At 39.6% G+C, this 13,453-nt stretch overlaps 1 protein-coding gene across 1 annotated transcript; it reads left to right on the top strand.

Annotated features, from left to right (window-relative positions):
- Nucleotides 1-942: 942 nt before the first annotated feature.
- Nucleotides 943-13,015, top strand: LOC306756930 (sodium-dependent neutral amino acid transporter SLC6A17-like; the record flags this gene model as incomplete). The annotated part of the gene is made up of 11 exons (XM_079241877.1): nucleotides 943-1,225; nucleotides 4,874-5,031; nucleotides 6,593-6,719; nucleotides 8,278-8,459; nucleotides 8,559-8,669; nucleotides 8,766-9,007; nucleotides 10,698-10,890; nucleotides 10,969-11,161; nucleotides 11,416-11,575; nucleotides 11,705-11,867; nucleotides 12,608-13,015. 11 exons carry the CDS (start codon nucleotides 943-945, stop codon nucleotides 13,013-13,015), a joined length of 2,220 nt encoding a protein of 739 aa, XP_079098003.1.
- Nucleotides 13,016-13,453: the final 438 nt, after the last annotated feature.

The following is a 13,453-nucleotide window of genomic DNA, read 5'->3' as shown; positions in this document are numbered from 1 at the left end:
CGATGATGTTGCACCTTACTGCTGTTACATGGCATGGCATGGCATCTTCATTCAGGTCTGGAGTTACATGTTTTGGTGGAAATTTTGGTCAGTTTCAATCACAAAGTCTATGATCGAGCTTTTATTTACATTTAACTCTTTTTAAATCTTCCCCACATGTTGCAGTTTTGATGGCAAGTCAATTAATAAGTAATAAGTCAACAAACAGCGCTGTGATGTGGATCAGGAGAGCACATGAGGTCACAATATCTGGTGCATCATGTCCGCTTCTTCCATTACGTTTGGGTTGAACCAACCACTCCCTGAAAGAGGGGTCGGGATGGATGTTGCCGGGAGGCTTCAGAGGATTAGAGGATTTACAGGGGGAAAAAAAGCATCACTAAAGTTAAGCTTTGGAGAGCAGGGAAATTAAATAGAACAATTTGCAGGATTGAGAATTTTTGGAACCAAAACTACTGCATAAGAGAGGAAGAGTCATGGGAGGTTTAGTTAACACACTGGTATGATAAATGGTCTCCTGTCTTTGTGCTAGCATCTTTGATGACTCTGGAGAAACATAACCATGTGTTACAATACAGTGTTTTATTGCGAGCTTAACCAAGCATTAAATAGAAGAGTAATGGAGTCAGCAACGACGTCTTATTTAAGAACCACAGGCAGGAAAAGGATGCCTAAAATTCTACATTTTTACAATTTACAACATTCAATTGTTCAGTAATAAATGCACTTTCAATTTCTAACTTGACCTTTTTATTTTTCCTAATTGCAGAAACTGGAACCCAGCTGTCACTCTTTGGCATCGTCCATCTAACTGCATCCATTTCTCTCTCTCCACTCTTTGCTTCTCTCACTTCTTTTCCTGCTCTTCCCAGTCTCTGTCTTTATTTCTTTCTCTCTCACTTCACCCCCATCCCTCTCCCAACCCAACCCTCAGCCTCCCTGATGCCGAAGAACAGCAAGGTGACACAGCGCGAGCAGAGCCATGAGCACGTCACAGAGTCAGTGGCCGACCTGCTCGCACATGAGGAGTCGCTCGACTACAACAGCAGTTCCCTGAACGTTGGTGCAGCCGCAGGGAAGAAAGTCCCGCAGATAGAAGTGCCTGAAAATGACGGGCGACCCGCTTGGAACAGCAAGCTGCAGTACATCCTGGCCCAGGTGGGCTTCTCTGTGGGACTGGGGAACGTGTGGCGCTTCCCTTATCTGTGCCAAAAGAATGGAGGAGGTGAGCTGGTGGATGATAATCACAGCAGTCTGAGCCTTTTTTTCTTTTCTTTTCTCACCTTTTTTTCCCCCTGAAAACCACGTTCATCTCCTGCAATCCACTACATGTCCCACATGTCTGCATCACATGTCTGTCACAGGCAGCCATCTGCTTTCTCTGTACACTGGAACAGAAATAGCCTGTGTACAGCGTAATGGACTGGCATGTATCATCATTTAAACCAGTGAGAAGGTCAAGGAAAGGTTTTCACTAAAAGCTGTTTTTAGAAAAAAAAATACCTTTGGATGAGGATTTAAAGTTACAACTCATTGTCTTATAATAAAGCACATGCACATAGATGGTGTGCTCAAGCATCATGAATGATCACACTCACTCCTATGGGCAATTTAGAGTAACCAATTAACCTAACACGCATGTCTTTGGATGGTGAGAGGAAGCCAGAGTACCCGGAGAGAACCCACACATACATGGGCAGAACATCCAAACTCCACACAGAAAGGCCAAATCTCCCCCAGCTCAGGACTGACCCTCTTGCTGTGAGGCCACAGTGCAGACCATTGTGCCATCATGCAACCCCTGTACATATCTAAAAATTCATTCATTCATTTTCTAAACCACTTAATTTTGTAGGGAAGCTGGAGCCTATCCCAGCTGGCTTTGGGTGACAGGCAGGGTACACCCTGGACAGCTCACCAGTCCATCACAGGGCCACACAGAGAGATGAACAACCACTCACACTCATTCCTAGGGGCAATTTAGAGTAACCAATTAACTTAACATCCACCATGCATGGTGGGAGGAAGCCAGAGTACCCAGAGAGAACCCACGCATACACGAGGAGAACATGCAGACTCCACACAGAAAGGCCACTGACCAAACCCCTCCCCATCCAAGGATTGAACCAGTGACCTTCTTGCTGTGAGGCCACAGTGCTAACCACTGCGCCACTGTGTAGCCATATATAAAAATATTTAACTATATTCCATTGAATTTATAAAGCATGTTATTATTTTACTGCTGACCTTACACTAACTATTTTAGAATATTATCTCTAAAAAAAAAAAGTCAAAACTTACGTCAAACACCATTACAGTTGAATTATGCTGAGATCATATGTTTTTCTTCCATATTTTCTATAACAATCATAAAGGATATAAACTATTGTTTGCAACTAATTCTGATTCTTTGTGTGGCAACAATCCGTTGCTCCACAAATGAGCACTCAGCATTTTATTGTTCTGTTATAACAATGAAATTTGGAGATAAATTAAAGCCATTTCTTGTCACGTTCCATAGCGTGACAAGTTAATTTTGACATTTTATCCAGGTGACAAGATGAAATGTTTTATGATACTGTGAAACAAGGCTTATTGTTGGTTGTTTGTCTTCATTTCACTTTAAACAGCCACTGATATGAGATCTGTATTTAGATCTAATAGGAAGGCGTCAGTCATAGGGTCAGCAGCTGCAGTTGAAAGTCTACATTTGACAACTGTGATGTTTGTGTAGCGGTGTGATGTTTAGGGAAGAAAAGAGGAGAGGCCTTTCTTTACAAATTGCAAACATCACTCTAGGATGTGATCAGACTGGGCCTGCAGTGCATAAACATCTCATTACAAACAAGGCTGCATATTAGAATTAAGTGATGGAAAAAACTTTATCCACAGATAAAATATTCCCTTCCTGATGAGAATAGTCTCTTTGTGGCTGAAAAGGACAGTTTCATCTGTTGGGAAGGCATAGTCATTAAATGCTTTAATGAAAATTATACAAATAAAATATGAGAAAGATCCTCACAACCACCATTTGAAACACCTTCGAGTGAAGCAGGATTTTTCATGTTAATGTCCTCATCCTATGTCGTCGTAGCTTTATGTTTGTCATGTGGAATAGCTGTGTGACCTCCAACATCAAAAACTACACAGCACTTTCATTCAGCACCGAATTGCCAAGAGAGCAGCTGTATTGTGCAGAAAAGTCTAAAAATAGCTGCACTATTGATTACTACAGCCAGCAAGGCAGGCTGAGCTCTGGTAAACAGAGTGGAGCTGCAGGGAAAGCATTAATGTAACAGTATAGGGATGAGGTCTTATTTTTCACTGGGATGCATGCATGTAATCTGAGGTGTGTAAACTTGTGTTCACTCTCGGAGAAAAACAGCTTGACTGTCTGTGTCTGATTTACTGTGTGTATGTTGGAGTTATTACCTGTAGGCTGGATTTACTTCCACAGGTTTCACCTCCACACTTGTCAGGCCATGTCCCATTTTTCACTGTTTAATTTCTTGTCTGGCAGCCAATTACCAACACATTTAAAGGTTATGGTTGTTTGTGAGTTGTTACTGTCACTGTGGGCTCCCTCTACCTTGTTTCCTCTTACTACCCCTTGTCACGTCTTTTTCTCTTTCAGCGTCACCTCTCGTTCCTCCTCATTTGTCTTTACGCTCGACTTGAGCTGCTGTATATCACTTCTGCTGTTTGAGCTGGTCCATTTTCAACAAGATCTGATGAAGTGTATTCACTTAAAACTGATTTAAGGATCCTGGCAGGTCATTCAGCATCCTTCCTCTTTAAGCTTCCTTGATTTAGCCTTTCTGCCTCCACATTCCACCCCTGTGAGATGTGTGTTGAATAATGTAATTCCTGCTTTTGATGGATAAAGCTACATGTCTTTATATTCAGGATGATGAATCACCCTTCATACATAAAGCAGTGTTGCATCTGGATTGATCACTGGATTAAGCTCCAAAGGGTGCAAATATAGACTTCTTTTAAGAATAAACTGTTTAATGTTAGTGAAGATAAACTAAATCACTGCATTGCATGGTGCAAGATTACTTACAAAAGTGCTAAAATATAGAGGAAAAAAAACCTTAACCTCATGTTTATGTATAAATATATTCCTTTTTTTCCTTTTCGCATCAAAATGTATAAAGTAGGATCACAAAATAGAATGAGCTGTCACATAAAAATGCTGCATTATGCAGGAGGAGCCTATGATTTATATATGTTACTTCCACTGTGTCAGTGACATGCTGCATCAACTTTTTTTTTTATTAGAAATGTCGAAAACAATAAAAAAAATAAAAAAAAAAGCAACATATGTTCCAGCCTTACCCATAATTTACTGAGCTTCTGGATTAATCAGAATCTGAATATGTCAGGTTATACAGGTAGATCTGTAAACAACTGAAACTGAAACACTTTGATCTACTTTAAGCTACCAGGATATTTTCTCCAGGTCTGTGGAGCTCTGTTCACTGATTTGCCTTTATGGTGACAATAGAAAGGATTGCATTTCAAATCTTTGGTCCTGAATCTCTCATTAGTCCTCATGATTAGATCTGGTGGCCTTTGTCTGCAGTTCACATCAATATCATGTTATCAAACCATGCAGATGCCCCTTGATGGGAGCACAGACAGCCAGGACGAGTTCACTTCTTTGTACCTTTAAGGTTTCTATATTTCATGGCAATTCTTTTTCTATTTATAACATTTCTTCTTCAGTTTTTTTTTTTCATTTTCGTTAAATTGAAATGAAACAAGCAGATCAAAAATATTAAAATGTCAGAAGATTCATTAAGTATATGGGGGTGGGGGGGGGGTAGTCTAATTGAAAAATGACTAATTAAATCTGCCTGTTTTTAAGGTGCCTATTTGGTTCCATACTTCATCCTCCTCCTCATCATCGGCATCCCACTTTTCTTCTTGGAGTTGGCAGTGGGTCAGAAGATCCGGCGTGGGAGTATTGGAGTGTGGAACTATGTGTGTCCACGTCTGGGTGGGATAGGGATGTCAAGTCTGATGGTGAGAATTTCTTATTTTCCTTTAATCAGCTAAATTATTTTTTTTACATTTACAACAACATACACACACGGCATTGTTTTCTTTAGCTGTAGCAGTTAAATGGCACCCAGGGAGAGCAGTCTGATGACAACATGAAGGGGAAGTAAACCGAGGTTCTTCTGATAAGAATCATAAAAGCTGTAGTGGAGGGAAAAGCTGCAGTTACACAGGAGCAGATCTGCTGAATGTGCAGCAGCTCTGGATGAAACAAAAACAAGCCAAAGTTCTGTCTGTGTGATTTATGATGGTTTGCTTTTTCCTGCATCAACACTTCATACTTACATACAGATCATAATGAGTGTCGTCCACTCAGATGTAGGTTTTCTTTTATTGAGACAAAGATAGGATGTACTGAAGACATCCCAACTTGAAAATTACTTGTTAAATTCTCCAAATCAGTCTACTTTGTTTTGATGATATTCTCTTTAAAGATTCTGGAGGTAATTACACCTTCAGAGAAGTGATAACAGTAATAATTTTTTAAAAATCTAATTGCTAAGTTTTTCATGCTCTCCTTTACAGAGATGAAGCTTAAGTTTCAATTTGTCAGGATGTCACTGTGCTGCATTTCCATGCATAGTAATTCCCACCTCTTGCTAGTGCCACAAACTTTTCTTTCAGAAAGGAAAGAAAGAGACTACACAGTCCATGTGTAAGTTTTTATAATTGTCCCATGGAAGGAATTCAACTGTCCTTTTTTTATTTTCCATTCATGATTTCTCTCTTTTCTACTCCCACCTGCAAATAGTTACGTTCAGGTTTAATGTGCATGATTAGCTTCATATGATAGAAACTACAAGGACAGACGTTTAAATCTTACATAGTTTTTATATTCATGTGTTGTGATTCTCACAGTTTACAACCTTCAACGTGACACGAACATATTGAAAACAAATGGACAGAGGTTTCTGGTGGGACTGGGTTGAACATGGAAAATTTGCCATTTGTTTTATTTTGTTCTGTATATTTGCCTAGGCATACATATGCATGCATGTATGTGCATGTACTTATGTAAGTATACCACCACAGCTCTCGGTTGGGTTTATGAGTGCCAGTGATGTGTTTGAGAGTGAAAGTAGCCTTTCTTCAAAGCTGCATGACTGGCACAGAAAAAGCTATAAATACTTCATAGAATATCACAGCTGAAAAGAGAGCACTTTAATTATTCATGCTTTCCTCAACCTTATTTAGAGTTTGAATGTCCTTGCTGGCAAGACTGCTAAGAAGACTGGCAGCAACATGGGACATGCACTAGGCTCTCTGCCTCATTTGCATGCTACACTCACGTTGCACAGATGTTCTGCAAAGAAATGATGTTGTGAAGCTTAACATCATATGATTGTTATTTTTTACATTGTGTAGCAAACAGGATGCTGGCAATTCCATTAATCTATCTATCTATCTATCTATCTATCTATCTATCTATCTATCTATCTATCTATCTATCTATCTATCTATCTATCTATCTATCTATCTATCTATCTATCTATCTATCTATCTATCTATCTATCTATCTATCTAGGTGTGTGGCTTTGTGGGTCTCTACTATAATGTGATCATTGGTTGGAGCATCTTCTACTTTTTCCAGTCCTTCCAGTACCCTCTGCCATGGAACGACTGTCCAATCAGAAAGAATGGGACTCTTGCCAGTGAGTGACTTTATGAATGAACTGACTTACAAGCAGTTTACATGAACTTTATGACATTTGCTTCAAATTCTGTACAAATTCTGAGTGAACACCTCAGAAACACAGCAATAGGAAAACAGAAATTAAATAGCATGACGGTAGCACAAATAAACATATGTCAGTGTTAAGCAAGCAAAACCTGAAGTTATTACATTGCATGTGTTTATTGTACTGGTATCATGGGACAGCGGAGGTTATCTGGGAATATACAGCCATCATTGGGTATTTTAGGAGGTATCCAAGTGGTGCTTGTGATTAATACCCTCCCTACTGAGCTAAATCTGACATACTTTCATATGTATTTGAGGTCATTTCTTAAATTATGTGATTAGCCAGGAGATTGGCTGGTGCTAGCTAGTTAGCAGTTAGCACATTTTCGTGACACCTGAAAAACTGAGATAATGTTTTAGTCAAACCAAAAAAAGGCTTTTAAAATGTATAAAAGCTTGTTTGTCAGGCTAAAATTATGCCAAATCTGCACTCTATTCCAACATAATACCATTAGGTCAAATAAATCCTGCATGCAATAGCCTGAAATGTGGCTAGTTCTTTTACCCAATGACTAACTCACTAACATGTTAAGGATTGTGATATTTTTAGAACAATATTCATATGCATCACTGATGAGGCCAAATAAGGTGTCCTCCTCAAAATTATGCTCGGATGAGCTCCTATGCTACAATGTTTTTTATTTAACCCACATCTAACTCTTCATCCTTAATCTTAACTAAGACATGGGAAGCAAAACAAAGTTTTAACTCCTCTACAACTGTCTCTCCTCCCCTGACATAATCCAGACTAAAACCCTCTGGAGTTTATTCCATTAGTCGTGATAATAAGGTAACTCTCTAGGCAGGCAAGAAGCACTCAGCATGTATATGACTCAGCAAGGCTCTGGTTGTTGACAGTGAGACGGAGAGCAGAGATTAAACTGTCCAGAATGAGAGACAGCAACAGAATGTCAAATATTTTGCTACATCTGCTTGTCACAGATCTGCATTTAGTGTGACAAAGAAACAGGACAACTAGACAAAATGGGCAAAAAAAATCATGAAGTCAACAATGAATCTGGAAGATGAACACCAGACATACTGCAGACTCATGTGTAAAGAGATGAGTGCTGCACCTGCATGTGTTTATTTGCCTCTGCACAGATAAATCTGCACCATCCTGCAGTATTATAACACTGCTGACTGTAATATCAGCCACACAGTTTACACTATTTTATTTCCTCAAGGTTGAGTAGGCATAGAAAAAATGTCTGGCATTTATGTGAATTGGAGGTTCATGCTTTGCATACAAAGTACACAGATGACCTTGTGTGGCTGACTTGTCTCTACAAGGCGTAAACCAGCTGAGAATTGATATATAGACCCTGAACAGACATGCTTGGTCTCTGTACATTTTCCCCTTCTGTCCTCAGCCTCCTGTGCCCCTGTTGCGTCTTCACACCTATTCCTTTTCGTGCATGCTCATTATCACCCAACGTAAACTTCCATTTTCTCCCATTGGTGTATAGTTGTGGAGCCGGAGTGTGACAAAAGCTCAGCTACAACATATTTCTGGTACCGGCAGACTCTGAACACAACCAGCACCATTGCAGAGAGCGGCGGACTCAACGTCAAAATGACCTTATCTCTGCTGGTTGCCTGGATCATTGTCTGCCTCGCCGTCATTAAAGGAATCGCCTCCTCTGGGAAGGTAGAGAAGTGAGACAGATATAGAGGAAAGAGAAGTATGAATTATGAATGTGTGCTTTTTTTAACTCCATGTTTTCTGCTTCTTCTTCTTCTTCCTTAGGTGATGTACTTCAGCTCTCTCTTCCCGTATGTAGTCCTGTTCTGTTTCTTGGTCAGGGGGTTAATGCTGAAGGGATCAGTTGACGGCATCGCTCACATGTTTACACCCAAGGTGATACAACTAACACGACTGTTGTGTCTTTCCACAATTACTCACCCAAGATACTTTTAGCTGTCTTCATGCTAATGAACTTCTGTCATTTTTCAGTTGGAGAAGATGTTGGAGCCACAAGTGTGGAGGGAAGCAGCCACCCAGGTCTTCTTCGCCCTGGGGTTGGGGTTTGGAGGAGTCATAGCTTTCTCCAGTTACAATAAGATAGACAACAACTGTCACTTTGATGCTGTGCTTGTCTCATTCATCAACTTCTTCACGTCCATTTTGGCCACGCTGGTGGTGTTTGCTGTGTTGGGATTCAAGGCCAACATCATGAATGAAAAGTGTGTTGTAGAGTAAGTTGAACATCTCTAATTACCTTCCTGTCTTGATCTGTGGTTTAATTTTGTTCTTTGTATCTTTCTGCAGGTTTATACTTTAATATTTACCTATTTTTTCCCACCTTATTTAAGTCATCAAGTTGCCTTCCTCTCTCTTTGCCACTCTGCTAAGCAGCTTCCACTCACCTCATTATCTTGCCCAGTATCAGTATACTGCTTGGTTTCCACTGTTCACCCCCAGATTCTCCAGTCATCCTTACATTTAGTTAATGCTGCTTTGTTTGACTTTGTCTTTTTATGAGCTTGTTAGGGGATTATCTGCACCACTGCACATTTTGTTGTCTCTTTATTTTATTCACTAGTAATGGAGAGAAACACTGGTCTGATGTCAGTCTAGCTAAATATTAAGCCAGGTCACTTTTGTTGGGCACATGATTGATGATTGGTTGGTTAGTCAGTTGACTGGTTAACTTAAAGGGTCTGATTGTTAGAAATGTTACACACATTATCGAATACATTTTATATTAAAAAAAACTTTTGCAAATTTAATAGTGGATTAGAGGGCTAAAATCCTTCAAAACCTTTATTTTTTGGCCTATCGCAAATTTAATTGTTTCTCTAATATTAAATAATTGTCAACTGTCAACTAAATTATCAGCTTTAACATCATTGTCAGCATAGAATTCCTGATGGTATATATTTATTGTTGGATAAAACTTTATTTTTCTGTGTCCTCAGTATTTTTCAGTTAGTCATGGACTCTATGAAGTAGAAACACGTTTCAAATGCCAAAACATCCAGCACATATCTATGAAAACATTATGATTTTTCTCAGGTCTGCTTCATATTTCTGAATAAATCCACACTATGTCTGAAAAAGAGTTTCTTTTACATATATATCTGGTAGTGGTGTGTCAAATATCAGCAGCAAAGTTTGCGTGAATTTTTAAATCTGACTCCTTGACTGCTATTCTCACAGCTGATTGATATTTAACAACCACCAGCTTTTTTCATCAGTTAAATTCATAACCTTTTTGGAAGATTAAGTTAAATAGTTTCAGCAATTAGCAACAGAGTAAATAAATTAACAAAAAATCTAGTTCATACATCAGTTTACAGCCATACTAAAGGCTTTTTAACAGTGCAACAAGCTAAATGTTAGCATGTTAGCTTGCTTGCAGTTGCAGTGCTGATGCTCAGTTGTGATGTTTTCATCATACAAGTGTAGCCTTATATTGTGTAGCCTCTGTGCTACACAGTTGTAAATTTAGCAAATACTTATGGAAAACATTTATTTTCATATATTTTATCTCATGTTAGATTAAAGGAAAAGTAACTTGCAATATTTTAAATAGTACTTATTTTCATAAAAACCTGTGAGAGGGATTGTCAGTGTAATGTTGAAATTATTAGCTAAAATTGACCTGATTTGAATTATTTTTCCTTGGATCTTATACGTGTTAAGCATTTCTAAACAGTGGATAATAAAGCCTATGTTAATGTAATGCTTGAAAACACAATGCTGAGCCCAAGTGAATGTTTTTGCATGGTCAAAACCATTGCTAAACATTTTACATGTAAATCCAATACTCACTGTGTTAATTTAGTTTTCTTGTGTTTAGCTCAATAAACTATGTTAGATTGTGTGTCTGGATTAAGATAATTCCAGATAATAATCTTAATTTTTCTTTTTAAATTTCTTTAGGAATGCAGAAAAAATCCTGGGATATCTCAACTCTAACGTCTTGAGTCATGATCTCATTCCTCCACATGTAAACTTTTCCCATCTAACTACATCAGACTATGCTGAGATGTATGGGGTCATCAAGACGGTGAAAGAAGACGGCTTTGCTCGGTTAGGTCTGGACCCTTGTGTCCTAGAGGATGAGCTCAACAAGGTGAGTCTTTGGCACATTTTATAAGAACCAAATCCAAAGAAATGAAAGCATCTCATGTTGCTGAACGTGTCTCTGCAGGCTGTCCAGGGCACTGGCCTGGCCTTCATTGCTTTTACAGAAGCCATGACTCATTTCCCAGCTTCCCCATTTTGGTCAGTCATGTTCTTCTTCATGCTTATCAACCTGGGCCTGGGCAGCATGATTGGCACCATGACTGGCATCACTACACCAGTCCTTGACACCTACAAAGTCCAGAAGGAGCTTTTCACAGGTACCCCACCTATCCACCACCACTCTGACTCTCCCCACCAGGCCATCACTATTAGCTGAAATCCTTAACTCAGCACTTAAATGGGATTAAAGTACATCTGGGAATGGACTGCATTAGGCTTTGTATCACTGCTTTGAGTGTTCTGAATGCAAAACAGTAGCAGTCACTGGCTGCTTCACAAAAGTGTTTGGCTTTTTTGCATAATATTGTCTGAAACATCACAAAACTTTCCTTTTATCTGTGCTTGTTTTCAGTGGGTTGCTGTATTGTGGCTTTTCTTTGTGGCCTACTGTTTGTCCAGCGATCAGGAAATTATTTTGTCACCATGTTTGACGATTATTCTGCTGGTCTGCCTCTTACTGTGGTAGTCATCCTGGAAAATGTTTCTGTTGCTTGGATATATGGCACTAAAAGGTAAGACTTTAGTTGGTGGGTGTGCAATACTGCTTAAGTGTTACAAATCTGTAAGTCTGTATGTGGAGAAATGATGCTTAGTGTTTTTTTGCTTTTCATATTTAAGTTTTGCTTCTGTCTCTTTGTCAGGTTCATGCAGGATCTGGAGGATATGTTGGGTTTCAGACCATGTATGATCTATTTCTACCTGTGGAAGTATGTCTCCCCTCTATGTCTAATCGTTCTTATCTCAGCCACTGTCATAGAGATGGCCATCATCCCACCAGGATATAATGCTTGGGTTCAAGAGCTGGTCAGTATGTGTGTGGATTGTCTTTGTCTTAAAAAAGCTTCAATATTATCCAACTATCTAACAGACAGTTTAGGCCGTTCATATCTTTACTGGTTGAGTTAGTTTGTTCTTTATTAAACATAGCATACAAAACAATCACCTGCTTTACTTTTATCAGGTCCCCCTCATATATCCTAAAACTGTTTGGGCTGGGATACAAGAACTCCCAGGTTGACTTGTGGTGCCTTAGATAAGGAGAGTCGTCTGAAAGGGTTTCTATGGTTTCTGCTTTATGGGCTCTCTGGAGTTTGGAGTCGAAGCCAATGCCTTAGTAACTTACATTCCCCAAGCTGCTTTGGAAAAGTTGTGGTGCTGCTGGAAGAGCCCCTGTCAGGGAAACTACCACATGATAGTCTGAACCCAAAATTTCAGCACAACACTGAATTTTAACAAGATTATCAGTGTTATTTATCATATGGTTGTGACAGTGATTGATGGATAATTGGTGTCGAGCTGTCACACTCTCCACTGTACAATCTGATGGCAGCAGCTTTCCCAGATAGGAGATCATGTGTCCAAAAATTTTTGCATGCACTAACCACTCGATGCATATTGTTCCATCTTGTAGGTATTAATCTTGGTATTATCTTGGAGTATTAATTAGCTCTTTTCCATCTTCACAGTTTTTTGGTTTTTTTTCCAAATTTTCTTTTTTTTTTTTAAGTTGCACATTATCACTAAAACCCTCTCTGTTACTTTAGGCTCAGGAACGCTTCCAGAGCTACCCTACCTGGGCTCTGATCATGTGTTTTGCTCTAATCGTCTTGGCCATGCTTCCTCTACCAATCGTCTTCATCGCCCGCCACTTCAACTTAATGTCAGATGGCTCCAACAAGTTGTCAGTCTCCTACCGTAAAACTATGATGAAAGACATATCCAACCTCGAGGAGCAGGATGAGTCCAGATTTATCCTCGGCGCTAAACCGGGTGAGGCACCATCATCAGTTCTGGCACGCAGACCCTATGTAACTCCAGCAGGGAACAAATCCCTGGATCCCAACTCTCTTTCTCCAAACATCTGCTATGGTACAAGCTACCAAAATGCTGCAATAAGCCCCACCACGCCAACAACACCACCTACGCCTGTGACACCAGAGTCTGACTCTTGACTGTTGTTTAACTCTTACAAACACCCAGTCATGTGTAATACTTAACTTTTCAGCCATAAAGTCTCAACCAGGGGTCCCTGAAACACCAAGGATTCCCACCAACACCCCTCCAATGAAACAAAATTGTATGAAAGCAATTAATAAATTATGAGCACAGAATTCCCAGGATGGCACCAAGGAACAATTTGGATATCCAGAATGTTTCCATGTTTCCCAAAACCTAGACAACTGGTCCTTTCAGAGTTATATGTTACAAAGCAGGAAAAACTCTACATCTGTATATATTTAAACTCATCAGGTTATTCTGCTCGAGGTGAAGTTCTGTGATCTGCTCTTCTTTGCCTTAGTATAAGAAATATCAGCAGGCACGAACCCAACAGAGCAGTGCACGTGTGTGCAGAGTGCAGGAGGAGTCAGTGTGATGTTGCTGGCTGGACA

This window comes from Telmatherina bonti, assembly GCF_933228915.1.
Source record: "Telmatherina bonti genome assembly, chromosome: 6".
In the NCBI taxonomy this organism is placed as follows: domain Eukaryota; kingdom Metazoa; phylum Chordata; class Actinopteri; order Atheriniformes; family Telmatherinidae; genus Telmatherina; species Telmatherina bonti.
Note: the sequence above shows the minus strand (reverse complement) of the source record. Positions and strands in the feature narration are given on the sequence as shown.